At 27.1% G+C, this 18195-nt stretch overlaps 1 protein-coding gene across 2 annotated transcripts in view; it reads right to left on the minus strand.

Annotated features, from left to right (window-relative positions):
- The window catches only part of LOC129611820 (probable cyclin-dependent serine/threonine-protein kinase DDB_G0292550), a 164057-nt gene that overhangs the window by 71524 nt on the left and 74338 nt on the right, over nucleotides 1-18195 (minus strand). For both annotated transcript variants that reach the window (XM_055525194.1, XM_055525195.1), the window contains one exon: nucleotides 6935-7044. In XM_055525194.1, the coding sequence (XP_055381169.1) occupies nucleotides 6935-7044 (110 nt within the window). The remainder of the gene's footprint in view (nucleotides 1-6934; nucleotides 7045-18195) is intronic.

Here is an 18195-nt window from a genome sequence, read left to right on the forward strand (position 1 = left end):
TATTTAGTTTTGTAATTTTAATTTTATAATATTTGTTAGCTAAATTGCTCCAATCACCATTACTTATTTTTCACTTAATTATTTATTTTAAAAGAGAGGTTTTTTACGTATAGCTTATAAAATATACGGGAAAATATCTAAAATATTCGGAAAGATAAATTACATTTCAGTAATAAGCAATTTATTTTAAAGCTATAATTGAAAATTAAAAACTCCTGTCAAGTTTAAAAGCATTATATAACTATTTGTCTATATTTACTTTACCAATTGTCAGGAGTTTTTAATTGATTTGCTGAAAATTTAACTGATACAGCATTGCATGGGTTTAAAGGTTCATCAGCATATTCCAATTGATGAATTCAACAGTCGCTGCTACAACACCCTTGCACCAGTTTCATAAAAAAAAATATTCTATTTTTTCATCTCGGGGAAACCTTTATGATAAAAATTCATATACAGTGAAACCTGTGAAAACCGGATTCTGTAAGAGGTGAAAATCTGTCATTAGCGAAAAAAAATTTGCAAATGAAAGTTCTTGCCAAAAATATTTCGTATTGAAAAGACGAAAAAACCAAAAAACTACGTAAAGTTTTTTAATTTAAAATGTTGTATAGTTTCGTTTGGGAATGCAAAAAATCTTTCTAAGCCGTAAAGAAACTGCGGTCCCTGGCAACTCTGTCTCTGACAGGCTTTACTGCAAATCATTTTTAATAAATTGATTGAAAATACAAACATAATGAGGAGGTTCTGTTGGAATAACAATCTAAAATCAGTAAGAATTGCTTTAAAATTGCCTTAAAGTACTTCAATATTCAATTGCTATTAGCTAACTGCATTGATTCCAGCAGGTAAACAAAATATTTAAAAAATTTAAGAGTAAAATAAGCAACAAAAGAATTTAGTTAATAAAAGAATGAAGTTTATAAAAAATTTTTAGGAAAATTCGAAAATAAAAGTCACATTTTTACTATCATAAAAGTTAACGAAACCAAAGTTATCCTTAAAAATATAAAAAATAATAAAATTCTAGACACGAATTTTAATAAAAGGACAAAAATGTGGAAAAAAAAACTTGTTTATTTTTTTTCCTTTTTCTTTTTAGTAAGCTAATTTTTAAGCATGGCATAAAACAATAAGTGGAATACATTTTCATTTTAAAATATTTTGGACGAGAAAATTATATTGTCCCTTGAACATATATGGAACAAGTTACTACGAACCTGTTGAAATCGACAATTTGTGGCAATTAAAAAAAAAATAACATAAAGTACAATTTCCATTGATTGATTAGAAAGACGAAATTTTAATTAAATCTGTTGTAAATTAAATTAATTTTGAAATATGATCAGGGGTCGCATTTTTCAGACAATGTCATTTAAGAATGTATATGTATTTCAAGTTCTTGATATAGTTTATTGGATGTTAAATTGGATTAAAATAATTCAACGATCATTGTTTTAACATATCTCAACGTTTATGGTCTGGAAAATTTTAAATTAAAAAATTTTGTTCGGAACTGAATGTCAAATTTCAAATTTGACATTCGAATTTGAAATATTTGGTATAGAGCTTTTGCTAGCTAAAACCAAAGTCTTTTTGAAAGAGTCTATATGAGGTCTTCGGAGATGCTGCACTTCTCACGCAAGAGATAAAAATTTTTGAAAAGCTACAAGAGGAACCAAATTAAGTCATTCCCTGTCTTAATGAAAAGAGGAAGTAAAACCTCTACCAAATTTTCTTAAAATCTCTGTAGCTGATGAGATTAGAATCTCCATGAATAGCTAATGAGATTTGACCCCTAGTTTAAAAGAAAATTTTTTATTTATTCGATAGTATTTACATTTGTACGTATGCTAATCAGTATAAAACGCTGAGTACTGAATTTTCCTGTATATTCTCTCGAAAATAAAGAGCAACATATTTAACTGAAATATGTTTGCTACCGTGTGTCGTATACATTATAACGCCTTAAGTTGATAGCATAATCATAACGTTACATTTAAAGTTTTACACTATGAAATGTAAATATGTATTGAATTTTAAAAAATTCGAATTATTATAGTGTATCATTGCTGTGTATAACACCTTCAATTTCAATATAAAGTCATATCGATATCCTTACAAGACCTAAAACCTTTTATTTATCCTTTGTGTTTTTATAAATTTTACAGTGAAATCAAACTCATAGCTGTCCAATCCTTTTCATTATTATTTTAAAACTTTTTCCAATATACCTAAATTTTTTTAATATTAAAGCAGTTTATTGCATACATTCAGTATAATTTTCTTTATTAGGTGATAAACAGCTTATCAGAAGATATCTAAACTATCAGAATTAATTTTAACAAAAGTAGAGAAAAGAAAAAAGAATGAATTCTTAAAAAGTTTTGCTAATAAAACTTTTTTTTTTCCATTTCTTAAAAGACTAAAAATATTTTTTTTTTCCCTTAATTCTTTGAAAATTCTTTTGGTATAGTTTTTAAATTAAAATATTTCAAAAGTTTTAGTGAATTTTGTACATTTTATAAAATATTTTGTTTGAATTTCCACAAAGATTTCATTATTTAATTCGAATCTATGAAGTTGAAACAAAAAACTATTTCAAAGATAATCTCAAATCACAACACCCATCAATTTAATTCTCCAAAAAAGGGTATAAGCATATTTATTACATTTTTGTTTTATATGGGAGGATTTAAATTTTAAGATATTTATATTATACATTTAGTGGTTGTTAAAGTTTATACACGTGTAATATCCCTATAAGTTCAATAAATCTTATATAGCACGTGTATATGAAAAAGGCAATAAAGTTCAAATACAAAAGGAATGTTATGTATTCGTATTATTGTGACGCACAGTATCAGCTACTGCAATAACAAAAATGGTTAAAAAGCTTGTACGTCCCACGTTATTCGCTCGTGTGTCTGCTTATAAAACTTCTAATTGATATTTAATGTAAAAAAATCTATGTAATAAAATTTTATTTAAGAAAATTTCTACTCGTCTCTTTTTCTCTTCCAAAATTCTGTTAATGACATTTTCAAATAACTTTGCCGATCAAAAGTGCAAACATTTTTTAATTTTGAAAACATATAGGAAGATGACACAAACGTTTCATTTACCGTACAATAACAAAACCGTAAAATAACATAAACACATGACACAGTGACCTTTCATGGTGGTCACTATCCTCAGTATGGTTGGCTGCTTAATGTAGCAGATGTAACAGATCCACAATATAACAGTTAGAATCATTACATGATCATTAGGTCGTTATTGAGCATACGATTACAGGTGTCTGTCTAAGCCCCTCGGTTCTCTTGAAGAATCTATCTAAATAGTAATCTTTGAAATCTCATCTAGGTCCATCTTAATTATGTTTTAATAGTTAATCACGTTATTAAATCATTATAAATGTTATAATACTTTTAAATTTGCTCATTCGGCCTAAAGGTATGCAATAATAAATATTGCATAACTTTTTTGTAAACGTGAAATTTTTTGAGTCGAATCCGTTTTTTTATTTTTTAAATAATATTGTCCTCAAGATTTCAATAAAATTCGATTAGAATTTATGTGAAAAAGCTAATTAATCCGAAATTATGCAGAACTTTATGTATGCTACAGAATCAACAATTGAAATCTGAAATTTGTTAATTCGCAATAACAGTATTTAAATATTATAATTACGGAAGGAAGCGTAATATTTACTTAAATGTGGTCATAACATTCTCGCGAATCGTCGCTAATAACCAAATAGTTAATTACATACTGTTTTATGTAAAACTCCCCAACTATTAATCACTTGAATTTAATACGCAAAATACTAGCTGAATTGCGTTGATATAAGAGAGTTTTAAATAAAAAATAGTAGATAATATGAACTCATGCATTCAAATTTCCCATCGAAATCTTAAATATGAAAAATATTGAAATGTAAATAAAATTTCGATCAAAATTCAATGCTTATCAAGCAGCATGAGTGAATGAGTCCTATTCAATTTCCAACATAAAAAATATTTTCAATATTTTCCATGTATTCACAAATCAATTTCAGTTTTTTCCTCCAAGAACGAAAAAAAAACAACTTATACATACAATATGGACAGAATCATGATTTGGACAGAAGGAAAGTGTCAGTTTCTATTTTTAAATTACAATAATACAAACACAATATTATAAGTTTTCAAAAAAAGAAAAAAAGAAAGTACAGTAGTCATAATATATCCTGTCATATTCTTGTATTTCCAGGAAGCTAACTTGTAGATTAACAGTATAAGAGAATAAGACAAGGATAATAACAATAATACAAAAATAAAAGAGAGAAATAAACAAAACTACAGAAAATTTGAAAAGAAAAAAAAAATTCATTTTCATGTCGCACAGCATTTCCTTTTTAATATTTTACTTTCTTTCAAAGGATATTTTTGTACAAATGTGTTTGTATGTGTTAAATACGAACAGGTTGAATAATTTAAGAATTTTTTTTTTTGGTGAAAATTCTACATGATTTGAAAAAATTTTAGACATTTCAAGAATTTCGAATTTCTTTCCTTTATTTAACAGTGGGTATTCTTGAAATTTGGAAAGAAAAGAAAAAGGATTTTTATATTTTGGGAACATTATTTTATTTATATGTGTGTATTATAAGTTTTTATTTTATAATGTTTTCCGGATTAATTCAGCTACATAATTTACCAAAAGAGCCAAGTATCAGTTGGAGATTAAACAATAATTATATCTACACAATAATATTATTAATATTGAACCATTCATCGAAAATACTGGAATCTCTCAGTATTGTTAGCGTAACTGGTTTCAATCGTAAGTAACATTAAACAAAAATATAAGCCTAGGATAAGAAGTAGAAAAAAAATTTTTTTTTCAAACAAATTTTTTGAATTGCAGCAAATATTTTTGGAGAAACGTATAGGCGGCCACGGTTCATGACACGTAGACCATTGAAACATCTTATTTTGTAATAGTACGTTAATCGCTTGAAGAAGACCTACATTACATCTAAAAGATTTGAATTAAAATTCGATGTTTGTAAACACTGTCGGATCTACTCAAACAATTTGCATTTTCATAAGTGAACATTACAGTAATTAAAAATAGAAAATATCAGAACTTATTTTTTAAGATGATTTGGAATTTTCTATTATTTATTTCTGATTTATGTATAATAATAAATTTTCAATTTACTAAATTTGTAATTTAATTTGTTTGATTAAATTCTTATTGTGTAATTTTTAATGTAAATATAAAAATACAAAAACAAATAAGAAATATTCGTAATTCAACAAAAAAATTCTGGACGTCAAGAATTGTTAAGTCAACTTTTCTTTTATATTTTTTTGTTCTAATTGATGTGCGTGTCATTGTTTACGAATTTATTAACACAATATTTAGAGACTTAGATAATTTTGTGGGAGCAGCATGAGTATTTGAAAATAATCTTAAATAAAATATCAGAAGAAGATGGAAAACTCTTGTCTTGTTTGTGTAAAAATTTTATTCTTATAAATAAAAGTTCAATATTTGTTACCCGAGGAGAGAAATCAAATTATGAGAGCTAATAATTTTGATTAAACTATTTAAAATATAAACAGAATTATGTCGGTTATGACAGCAGTAAGAACAGCAGAAGTCAAGTTTAACAAAATAATATTGGCTTCAGTGCAGACTCATCGAATATTTTAGTTTAATTATTTTGTTATTTTAATTTTTTTTAAATTATAAATAAAATCTCGCACACATGAATTATTCGGTTTTTCCAATTACTTTTTCGAGATAGTATTCAAGTTTTGTGGAAAATTTTGATAGTACATAAATATAAAAACAAGCTGAAATCCGAAATATTTCTATAAGAGAGTTTAACTTTCTTTCTAAAATTCTCGGAAACAATGATCACCGGGTGAGGAAAGAGTCAGTGAGCATTCGTATAATAACATTTTCTGGTGATTCGTATAATATCATTTTCATTTCTTTCAAAAATATAACAAATTTAGCTACGATTAACTCGTAAAGAAATTCATAAATGCCAAAATCTAGTTGACATTTTGAGAAAACATGAGAAAATCCAATTGAAATAATTACAGTAATCTTATTAGAGAAATTGAATATTCAATTAAAACAATGAAAATTTTTATTTGAAAATGACTAAGAAAACAAATGAGGAAGAGATATACAGAATCACGCAGCAAATATTAAAAATTTTCTCAGTGTCATTTGCATCAGATTATTTGATTATAATATGTGTTTATAGCGAAATTTGGCATTCCCCCCCGAATAATTTTGTTTCTACTCTTAAAATGGAAAATGAATTTAATTAATTTTTTTACTAAAAAAAATTTGTAAAAGTTTTGCTCGCATGATTTCAGCATATTATAAATCAAGAATTTTCAAACTATTCTTTGACGTGAATATCAAACAAATTGAGTCTAGCCAAATTGGCGTTACTGTTGAATGAATTCGATCTAAATATCTAAATACATTCATTTATATTACAACAAACGACATAATTTTTATTCAATTCTCGTTAAAGCAAAATTCAAGAGTTTTCCCTATATTATTATAGTAATAGCTTCATTTGATACTGTGATTTAATATTAATTTTAAATTTAAAATAATTCATAATTATATGGAATGAAAAAATTTTTAACTTTTTATGCTATTTATCCTTAAATGAAAATTTATTCAAATTTCTATTGTATTTAATTTCAATTATTATTTTAAATTAATTAAAATACGATCCTTAAATAATAACGAATTATGGCATTATTTCAAAATAATTATGATTTATTTTTTTATTTTATATAAAAAAAATTTTAGTTATACGCATTGAGCATTAAGCTATTAATAATTATTTTTTATTTTTTCCGGATTTTTTTTTATATATTTGGCAATAATTTACAATTATAATAAATACCTTATATAATATTTCGTGTTTAACATTATGTTCACAAAAAATTGTGACACTTAATCCTCGATCAACATATTTTTTCAATGTTAAATGAACCTCAACCTCAGATTGTCCACCTGTAATATAACAAAGAAGGAAATTAAAATATTACAAAAAAAAATATTGTTATAATAAATTTTTTTTTGGAATTTGTATAATATATTACACAAAAATATTATATTTGTGTTACATACATACAATTATACATAAAATATATTGTTTACCAAAATATTTTGTTTTAATAAATCAATAAATTTATATTATGCTTTTGTTTTAGGAACTGAATTTATGTTCATATAAATTATTGTACAATGATGAAATATGATATTTATAGGAAGAAAATATGAATTAAAATTATAATTTATAAATATGAAATTCAATGTTGGTAACCGGCGGTCGACTCCCTATAATATTCTTGGAAATTTATTGTAAATATTTCATTCCCTCAAATGTTTTGATTTTTTTGTGAAGAAAGACCAAAAATAACAATTATATTAAGAATCTTTATTATTCACCTAGTTAAATTTAATATTCGATTTCAAAAAATTGTTTTTGTATTTTCAAATTTTTTGGAGTCATAAATTAAGTATTCAGGTTACAAAATAATGAAAGTTTCCATAGGAATATACATACATAAGTACATAAATCTTTCATTATACGATTTGAAAATTTTGTTCCTTATTTTCTTTTGTTTCCACCTTTTTTGTACTCTACATTTTTGTTAATATCAGGATATTGGTCCTTTATATTATTATATACATAGGCACCTTATATATTTCAATATTGCATATTGTATTCAATGTTACTAAGGATCCATTGGTTAAATTATGATATTTTAATATTTAATTACAGGAAAATAATTTTTTTTTTTTATAAAATCAGAAATTTTATTTAATACTAATTTGATTGAAATTGAAAGTTAACTCTGATTACAAAAAATTTATTGAAATTTTAGTAATTTAATGGACTTAAGTATTATAGAAGATATTTAAAGAAAATAAATTTTGTTGCACATTTTGCCAAAATTGCCACAATTACGTTAAATTTTAATTTACAATTGGGAACAAAGATCTCATATAAATTTTTAATTAATTAATTTGACTTATTTCTGTATGTACACCATTGTCATTAAAACGCAAATTTGAACTACTTTGAATTTTTATATTTCAAAAATTAACAAATAATTTTTATTTAGCGTTCATAATAAAGGGAGTGGATGATTATGTGCAAAATATTAAAAAGAAGAAATTAACAACTAATATTCTTTGATAGGAGAACACAAAATGAAACTATCAACATAATATTTGTTATCAAGCGACTAACACCATATTTCAAATATATCTATAATTAGGAAAGAGATTTAAAAAAAAACTAAGGCAATTGAATTTGTGTGGATAAAGAGTGGTAAATTGCTCTGAAGCTGTCCACTTTCTTTAATCACCGGTCAACTTCTTTTTGAATTTTTTGCGAATCAGTACCTTGTCGGCTTATTAGCGGCTTGTTTTACAATTATCGTGTATGCAGCTTTTTATTAATTGAATCTCCTATACTAGCTTCCGCTTGAAGACTCCTATATAGATTGCATAATATGCTGTATATAATTTCAATGTTCAGCCCTATACACATGCTGCACAATCAGTTTTTACATGGTCCATTACAACATAGTAAATTATTATTTCTCAAATTTATGTTTTTATTGCACCGATTACATATACTTTTATTATTCAACATTTTGATGTGGTTATATAAATTCATAATTCATAAAAATTTACATATTTTTAGGATGCATTCATATAAAAATTACATAAATATACATGGTCTTCGCCAAACGGGAAGACAAGAAACCAAATCGATCACATGTGTATCAGCCGAAGATGGAGAAAATACATGTTAGTTGTGAAAAATAGAAGAGGAGCAGACATAGATAGTAATCACGAGCTGCTGACAGGCGATATCGGGCTGAAAATGGAAAGAAAAAGGCACTATAACAACAGAAACAAACGCTTCAATATACAGAAACTCCAGAACTCCCAAACTGCTTATAGATATACCAGCAGACTGCGTGAAAAGCTGCCACTTGACCAAGAACACCCGTGGGAAGAAATTGTGACTAAGATTCAAGAGACTGCCGAAGAAACGCTAGGTAAAAAACAAATACAACGCAAAACATGGATCTCTGACGAGACTTGGGACCTCATCAATAAAAGGAGAGATGCTAAGCAACTAGCGACCAGCGAAAACAACAACAAGTCTCCACAGTACTAGAGCTTAGCAAAACAAGTAAAGAAAGCTGCTAGAGGAGACAAACGGAGATATCTCGAAAAGATGGCGTTCCAAGCGGAGTAACACGCCAGCCAGAACAACATGCGTGGCTTGCACCGAATAATTAATAATCTCACCGGGCAAAAAGAAAACACAGCTCGCCCTGTCAGAGACCGAAGCGGTAACCTAGTGACAAATGAAGAGGCCCAGATAGAAATATGGAAACAGCATTTCGAAAAAATTAGCAACGTAACACATACGACCAGCGAAGAAGTGCATGATAGTAGTAACCCAGTCAGAAGACAAACAAACTTAAGAATTTCTGAAGATCCCCCAAATATTAGCGAAATAAAAACAGTCATACAAAAAATTAAACATAACAGGGTTGCAGGCAGTGATGGCATGACAGCGGAATTACTTCAGGCAAACGCACTAACTATGGCCCAGCTGTTAGAACCACATATTTCGCAAGCTTGGAGGGAAGAAAGGGTTGCGCAGTCATGGAAAAAGGGCCTTATCATCAAATTACCAAAAAAGGGCAACTTGACTCACTGTGATAATTGGAGAGGCATCACACTACTTAACATAGCATACAAACTCTTGGCAACAATTATCCAGAATCGCTTAAGGGAAAAACTAGAGGAAACAATACGTGAAGAACAGGCTGGGTTCCGCCAGCATCGGAGTTGTGTCGGTCAATTAAATACGCTTCGAATCATAGTCGAACAATCAATAGAGTACAGAACACCATTATACATGCACTTCTATAGACTTCAAGAAGGCTTTCGACACAATTAAGCGCGATGCAATATGGAAAGCGTTAAAAGATCGCAGTATTACACCGAGGAAAAATAAGCGAATCCTTCACCACCCAGTCAGGAGTCAAACAAGGTTGCCCACTTTCACCACTGTTCTTCACAATCGTGCTAGATAACATCTTGCAACTTGTCTGCTCACACGGATGAGGCATAATCTGGAGTCTCACTCAATATCTGGAGGATCTAGATTATGCAGATGACATCTGCCTTCTGTCCCACAAGATCAGCGACATGCAGAGAAAATTAAAACACCTTGAAAAACTTGCCAAACTTGTGGGGTTAGAAATAAACATAGACAAAACAAAATCGATGAAAATAAACTCTACTAGTCAGTCTGGAGCTCAATAACCAACAAATAGAGTTCGTTAGCAGCTTCTGCTACCTGGACAGCATCATAACACCAGAGGGCGGGACCAAGAAGATATAGACAACAGACTGAAGAAAGCAAGAGCGGCGTTCGGTCGACTGTAGCCAATATGGAAAAGTAGGCAGATATCCAGAACGACTAAGGTCAGAATATTCCGGTCTTGTGTGAAATCGGTTCTGACATATGGCAGTGAAACTTGGCTAACATCAAAATCTACCAGTCAAAAGTTGCAAGTATTCATCAATAGATGCCTCAGAATAATATGCCGCATATTCTGGCCAAGACAGATAAGTAACAAAGACCTCTGGATAATAACAGGCGAAGAACCTATCGGAAGGCAAATAAGAAGAAGAAAGTGGAAATGGATTGGGCACACTCTAAGAAAACCCGCCAATAATATCGCTAAAATGAGCTTAGAGTGGAACCCGTAGGGTTCAAGAAGACCTGGACGCCCCAGAAACACCTGGCGTAGATCTGTAAAATCAGAACTAGAAAACGTAGGTCTAACATGGAGTCAAATCAAGCAAATAGCCCAAAATAGAACAAGATGGAGATGTCAAGTGGAAGCCCTATGCTCCCAAGAGGAGTAAGGAAAAAAAAAATCATTTAAAAATTATCAAATTAAAGACCACAATGCTATTCTGAACAGTTTATCTTTAATAAAGTGCTTATTATTTTCGATTTTCTTGAAAATATTAGATCTTGACATGGTATGTATGTGAAAATAAAAATATTTCCATTTTATAAATTGTGTCAATTAATGTACGTCATAATCACTAAGTGTAAAGATATAAAATTTAATTTTACATGCTTAAATTCTTTACGCATTAAACTACACTTGACTTTTAAATACTGTTTCTTCTTGAATTTAAAAATTAATTTACAATTAAATGAAAAATGTCACATTTCATACACAAGAATATGAAATCTCTTGAGTTTTCTTAATTTTAAAATTTTATAACTTTTTCTTACATTATGACAGAAGTACACGGACATATACACATAAAATTGAATATAAACACAAAATGTATATAGAAGTATAACAGTTTGTTGTCAAAAATAAAGTGTTAAAAGTTTTCCTTTTGTTTTGGAAACTAAAGACAATAATTATTTCTGACTTTATAATGTTTTTTGAAAATTGATTTTAAAGAAAATGAAAAATTTTAAATGTTTTTTCTTCTTCATTTTTTTGCTCATCTTTTGTTTCAAAAACAAACTTTTGGCAAGGTCATTTGAAACAAAAATTTACAAAAAAAAAAACTTTTTCAAATTTTAAAAGAAGAAATCATTAAGAATATTTTTTTTTTTAAGAACAACAGAAAATTGTTATAATTTTTTTTTTTTTGCTTCAACAATTTCATTTTGGCTTTAAACTAAACTCATTATAATGGCCATAATATTTTTAAACTTGAAAATATTGTTTCCTTTCGGAATATAAGATTAAAAGAATTTATTCCTTGGGTTCTTGTGGAATATCAAGAAATTTTTCGAAAAGTATGTATAAATGAATAAATCTGAAAATAAAATTGAATTTAAGGCTTAAATTATGTATGAATTTCGACATTCAATGTGCGGCATAATATGCACAGAGAAAAATTTTATAGTTAAAAATTTACAATTTTCTGCCTTAATTTACTGGTGTTGTTGTGTTCAGTGAATATGATATAGAGTGAAATTTTGTATAATTATTATTCTGTAAAAAAATACAATCTTTTAAATCACCATTTTGTTAAATATTTTGTTTTAATTGCATTTATTAAGTACAGTAAATTCGGAAGGTAAAAATAACTTCAATGCCATCTGTTCAACAATTCTACTCCTTTGAATTATTATTTTGCTTTTATTATTTTAATCTACATTTAATACTCTTCTATAATATTTTAAAATTTTATGTACAAATGTGCATGTGTGTAAAAAAGAAATAATATTAAAGTCGGTGGTTTCAAGAATAAAGTTGTTTAATATAAAAATGTTGCATCAGGTTAAGGAACTATGGTATCGCTGTTACACTACTGTGAATTGTATATACGAACCATCTGAATTTCCAGTTTGAAAGGAAATCAATTTTTAAACAAATTTTAAAATTTACTATTTTGAATATTTGACTACTCCAAACTTTTTTTTATTCTTATTATTTTTACTAAAATGCTGCAGTGTAGAAACAAGTGAGCAGAGAAAATGTAAACACAAAAATATTGTTGAACGAATTTTAAATTTTAATTTTCAAAATCGTATGTTTTGACATTATTATATATAATTTATGACTGAAAAATATTAAATTTGGCAAATGCATTCACGAACTGTAACACTGCAATTAGAAAATTTATAAAAAGAGATTTTTCAATGTCTGCTCTGCATACATTACGTAAGCAATATGGAATTGAATGCTTTGTCAAAATTGCGATTCTTCGTTCAAGTTAATATTGCAATAGCCGCCATTGAAAACCTAAAAAAAAACTAATTTTTAAAAAATAAAAATTTTTTCCAATTTTTTGAGCACTTTCTGGAAACTACCTAGGGCGCCAAACAAACCAGAAAAGGGCCTGGTTTCTACAATATGGAAGTTACCAGAATTTGCTACTTCTGTGGTAGTGAACATATTTTTGAGATAAATAATAAAATTATTTTTAAAATTGTATTACGGTTGCCATTAAGATTTAAGCTTTTTATGTAAATTGTGGGCGTCCGTATTAATATATTATAGCGCCGCGCGGATCTATTATATTAAAACTAATCGTTCAATTTAACCATAATTTTTGGAATTTAAGGTATATACTATAGACGGATCAAATTTTTAAAAAATTAACAGAATAAAGACAATTTAGACTTTTAAAATATTTATGCGAATTTCAAAAAATATTCCGATTTAAAAAATAAACAAGTTATTCAATTTTTGCTTGTAACCACAGAAATATGGCTGCTACCCAACATAATAATATTTTATCATTTATTTTCCTTTCATTTCAAAAAATATTTGTTTAGGATTTTACAAGTATAATATGACGACGAGCAAAAAATAACATAAAATAAAAGGATTTCAAAACATGATGAATGAACGTGTATGTAATATTTTTACAATTCAATAAAAAAAAAACACAAATTTCAAAAAAAAAAAAAACACAAAACAAATAAACACAATAAAATTTAGAACTGAGTAGAATAAAAATAGCTGCCATTAATATCATGATACACTGTACAGATTCAGATAGGATTTTATAGAGTGTATAGCAACAAGGCACTACACTCATTCATTCACTTATTATTTTTCTGATATGAAAAATGAACTTTTAATACGAAACATGAAAATTGGATTTATTGTAAGCTTTTTGAATTGTCATAGATATTGAATACATACTTATAATAATATATATACATTACATACACATACATGTAGAAAATTTTTTATTTTAGTTTACCCTCAAACCAATTTTAACTGATAATTTGTTTATATTAAAGCTTATTTATATCGAAAAGGATTTAGGATAATCCTTAAAAAAATTTTTGTGACGAAAATGTTTTTTTTTTGGAAATGAAAAGCAAAAAAAAAATTAAAGAAAATAATTCCTTTTTTTTTTGTTTTAAATAATTTTTTAAGTAAATTTTTTAAATACCGGATTTAATTTTGCAACCCATTTAGCATTTTCATTTCAGTCTATTTACGATTTGTACATACAGCCACATTCTCTTAGGCACATCAATTGATATGATCGGTTGTTTTTCAAAAATTTTGTAATTTTCTGAATAAAATCAATTTCAAAACTTGAAATTCTATAAAAACCAAAATATTTTTTAATAATATGGCCATCACTTCAAGTGGGGCGACTAATAGGATATGGGAGATCGTATGTTATTTAGATCAGAATTGAGAGCTTGCAGTTTAACTAATGTGATAGTTTGTAATATCCCCGTATCGTGGAAACATTTTCCTGTATTATTGAAGATGTTATGCCAATTATTGTCATGTTTTCTTAATATGTAAATAATAAATTGTGAAGAATTTATATTTGGGAAACTGCCCCAAAGTGTTCAAAATTCAATATTTTAAGATATTTTTCTTTGATAATTTTAATTGACTATTGATCCAGAAAATGTTAATCATGTAATTGTATGTAATTTTTTGAAAATATTGGAAACTGTATTCAATACCATTAACATTAAAAATAACCATTAAATCAATTTTTTTAAGTGAAATTTTATTCTTGTATTAAAAATTTTAAAATAGATTTAATTCTTAGTCAGTATCCTAAATCAAATTCATATGAAAAACTAAATCACTTCAATTTCAATGTTTTTTTTATTTGAAATTTTCCAAATATTGAGGAGTAATAAATTTTTTTTATTTTTAGAATTTTTGTAGTTACTTAAATTCGAATTATTTATTTGTAAACAAAATATTTATGTGTATGTATATGTTCTTGCTGGGGAGGAAATATAAGCAAGAAATTAAAATTATTTAATATGAATTGCATTGAATTTATTTGTTGTGGTTCATCTGTTGTGGACTGCCCATATGTAGTTTTTTCAACTAAATTCCATTTACGTAAGGAGTTGTAAATTAAAAAGTTTGAATTATATAAAGCTTAAGAACTAGTTCATTTTAAAATATTAAAGCTACATCACTACCTTCTTCCATAAGGAGGAATCTTTATCATTCTTTAAGGTTAACACATACTTGAATTAAAAACAAACGGAAGGATTCTCAAACTATATAATCTTACACAACAATTACCAATTTCCACACATTTTCATATTCAAGTGAACTCATTTTTCCCTCTTTTTGACATCTCTGAGGGATTTTAACTCTAAGAAATGTGATTCTTTACAAACCCTATACTCATTACATATTTTGTAATTTTTTCTTCCAAAAAAAAAAATTAAATTATTTCAAGTGAGCTGCAGGGTAATTTTACTTTGATAAGAAAGCCTTATCATTGTTAATACACATTAAAATTATTGCAAATTTTTTGAGTAGCTCATCAAAAAAAAAGTTGGCATAAAAATCGATTTTACGCTCAGAGTGGTAAAGATTTTTTTTTACTTGAATATTTTCAAGTTCATTTTATTGATATTTTTCTTAGAATTTGGTACCTTTTGAGATTCATGTCTTTTTTTATCAAAATTTTCCAGTTCTTATAAATTTTGATCCCCTTTCCCTGTGTTTTAAATGATAAAGCTAATTTTTTTTCTTTAAGAAAATTGACAATCCTTCAAGCGTTGCCGTGTAATGTAAAAAATGTAATTATTTTGGTTTTTTTTTTTTGGAAAATAATTATTGTCATTGTGTTTGTTGTACGGAAATCAAATTATAAAATTTAATGAGGATATGAGTGAAGTTTAAACGAAAAATTGCACTCGTTCTTAAAATTTTTTCAAGACGAAATTTTATTGCATTTTGAATGGGCCAATGTGTTTGATAAAAGTTGTTGAAATTGCTTGGCTCCTTCTGGTAGCTGCCATACAACTTCAATAGTAGTTTGGCACACACAGTATTTTGAAAAGCACAGTGCTGAAATTTTGCATAAATTAATATGGTAATACGTCAACTTAAAGTCATAGTCTGTCCCATAGTCAGTTATGGCATATTTATTCGCACATATAGTATAACAAAATCGTACGGGTATCACAGAAATGACGCGGTCAACTCTATCTTTTCTCGTTTTTATTAATTTCATTTTTAGAATAAATAATGGAAATTTCTTCATATAACTACAGAACAGATTGATAGCGTAACCAATGAAACGACTCAAAACAGAAAAATTATAAAATTTTTCTGCTCAAACTGGATTAAACAAACAAACATCATAATACAAGCGGCATTATTTGATATTTTAGGAATCTGTTGGGTTAGGCCTTAATTATACATACAACAATTAAGGGCAATCGGAAATTGTTTTCTATGGACATATGTGATCATATAACTACTGTTTTCAAAAAACCAATGAAGCGATATTAATTATGCAGCATTTGATTCAAGCATTTAATTTCCTAATAGTTCTTCATCGGTCATAGTTTTCGAAAAATGCGCTCATTTGATAACGGTTAAATTTATTAAAAATTTTTTAATCCCTTTTACAATATTACATTAAAGGTGCTTACGTATTTACATATTAAAGTGAAAATGTATGGACAACATAAGTTTTAATATAAAATTTTAATAAGCTTATTAATTTTCCACAACAAGTTTTGTTTATAATTATTATAAGCCTATTTGATCTACTTAATATTATAAGTGTTAGCGTGTAGAAGCAATATGCCATTTCTAATGTTTTTCCTGAATAGTTTTTAGTGTAGCACATTTTAGTGTACAACTCTTCGAAGCATAATTTTATTATGCGAAAAATATGAAAGGACAAAATAGAGAAAATTGCATAAATAATTAAAATATTTTATTTTACAATGCACATTTAAATTCTATATCCACCCACTATTTAAGCTGTAGTGATTACAATTTTTTTTTTTAATAAGGCAAACTTTATAAGAACTTCAAAATAGAATTCTGAAATTAGTTTATTTTTCCTGAATTATTAAGAAGATTATTTTATTTTATATACTTAGTTTTTTTTTTTCTATTTTTTTTTTTAATTTTAAATTAAAATATTCTTCCAAGTGAGCAAATAATTATGATTTTAAACACGTGCACAAACTTTTTCCTTTAAATTTTTTCTTATTATTTTTGTAAAAATGGAAAAAGGATAAAATAATAATAATTTTTTTTTTGCAATATTGTTGAACATTCGGAGCAGTTATTTATATTGTGCAAGGATCTTTGGTCCATATACCATATTTGGTTCGTTATTAATAATGTAATTTTCATTTTCAAACAAATTGAATCCGCTAACATGATAAAAGACGTATTGAATTTTGTAATTCATTAAATAGATGACAAATATAAGGGAGCTATGAAAGAAGTAGTTGTATCCGGTCAAAAACAGCTGCTTGACTTAAAATCGAACCCCAAAACAGGGTGATTAAGCAACAAGTTAGACGCCATATATTACCGTATAGGCAGTCGAACAATAATTAATAATAGTTGAGATTTATAACATTTAAAATTTTTAAAAATTTAAAAAAATTGTTTTTTTTTCGCTATATATCTCTTATATACCAAGATTTTTTAACGTTTAATGATTTATATTAAAACCCTTCAACAGTCTTCTCTACAAATGTATATTTGAAGTTTCTACTTTTTTTAGAACAGAAGAGATAAGCAAAAAAATTTAGACACGTTAAAATTTCGCTAAATGTTTATAAAATCCCTGTAGTTTCGAAATGGTTTCGATTTGACACTCATTTTTGACCGTCTACTCAAAATGGTCTATGGCTCCTAACCTGTTGCAGAAGCACCCTGTATAAGCAAACGTCATGATATTATTCGCAGCTGCGGTGTCAAATTTCGTCTTCAAAATTAAAACATTGCCGTTTCTATGGTATCAGAAGGTCTTGATGTTTTAACTTGGTATCGGGTTGAATTCTAAACCCAAACCATCCCTCCATTTCTAATTGCCTATAACTGAAAAATGAATAAGAATTCTACACAAAATTTTCGTTTCTATTTCCAAACTATATTTAAAAAACAAAAATCCATTAAAAACTTAATTACTTAGGTTCCATAGCTAAGGGGACCATCAATTATGATTTTCTTTATAACCCTGTTTTCATTTATTTGAAAACAACTGTACTAGCTATATACGGAATTGTTTTCTCACTCTTGATGACCTCTACCATATTATTAAAGAATGTGTTTTTCTTTTATTTTTTTGGAAGAAAAGAAAAAAGTTTGA

Source organism: Condylostylus longicornis, unplaced genomic scaffold, assembly GCF_029603195.1.
Source record: "Condylostylus longicornis isolate FDR11 unplaced genomic scaffold, ASM2960319v2 ptg000055l, whole genome shotgun sequence".
In the NCBI taxonomy this organism is placed as follows: domain Eukaryota; kingdom Metazoa; phylum Arthropoda; class Insecta; order Diptera; family Dolichopodidae; genus Condylostylus; species Condylostylus longicornis.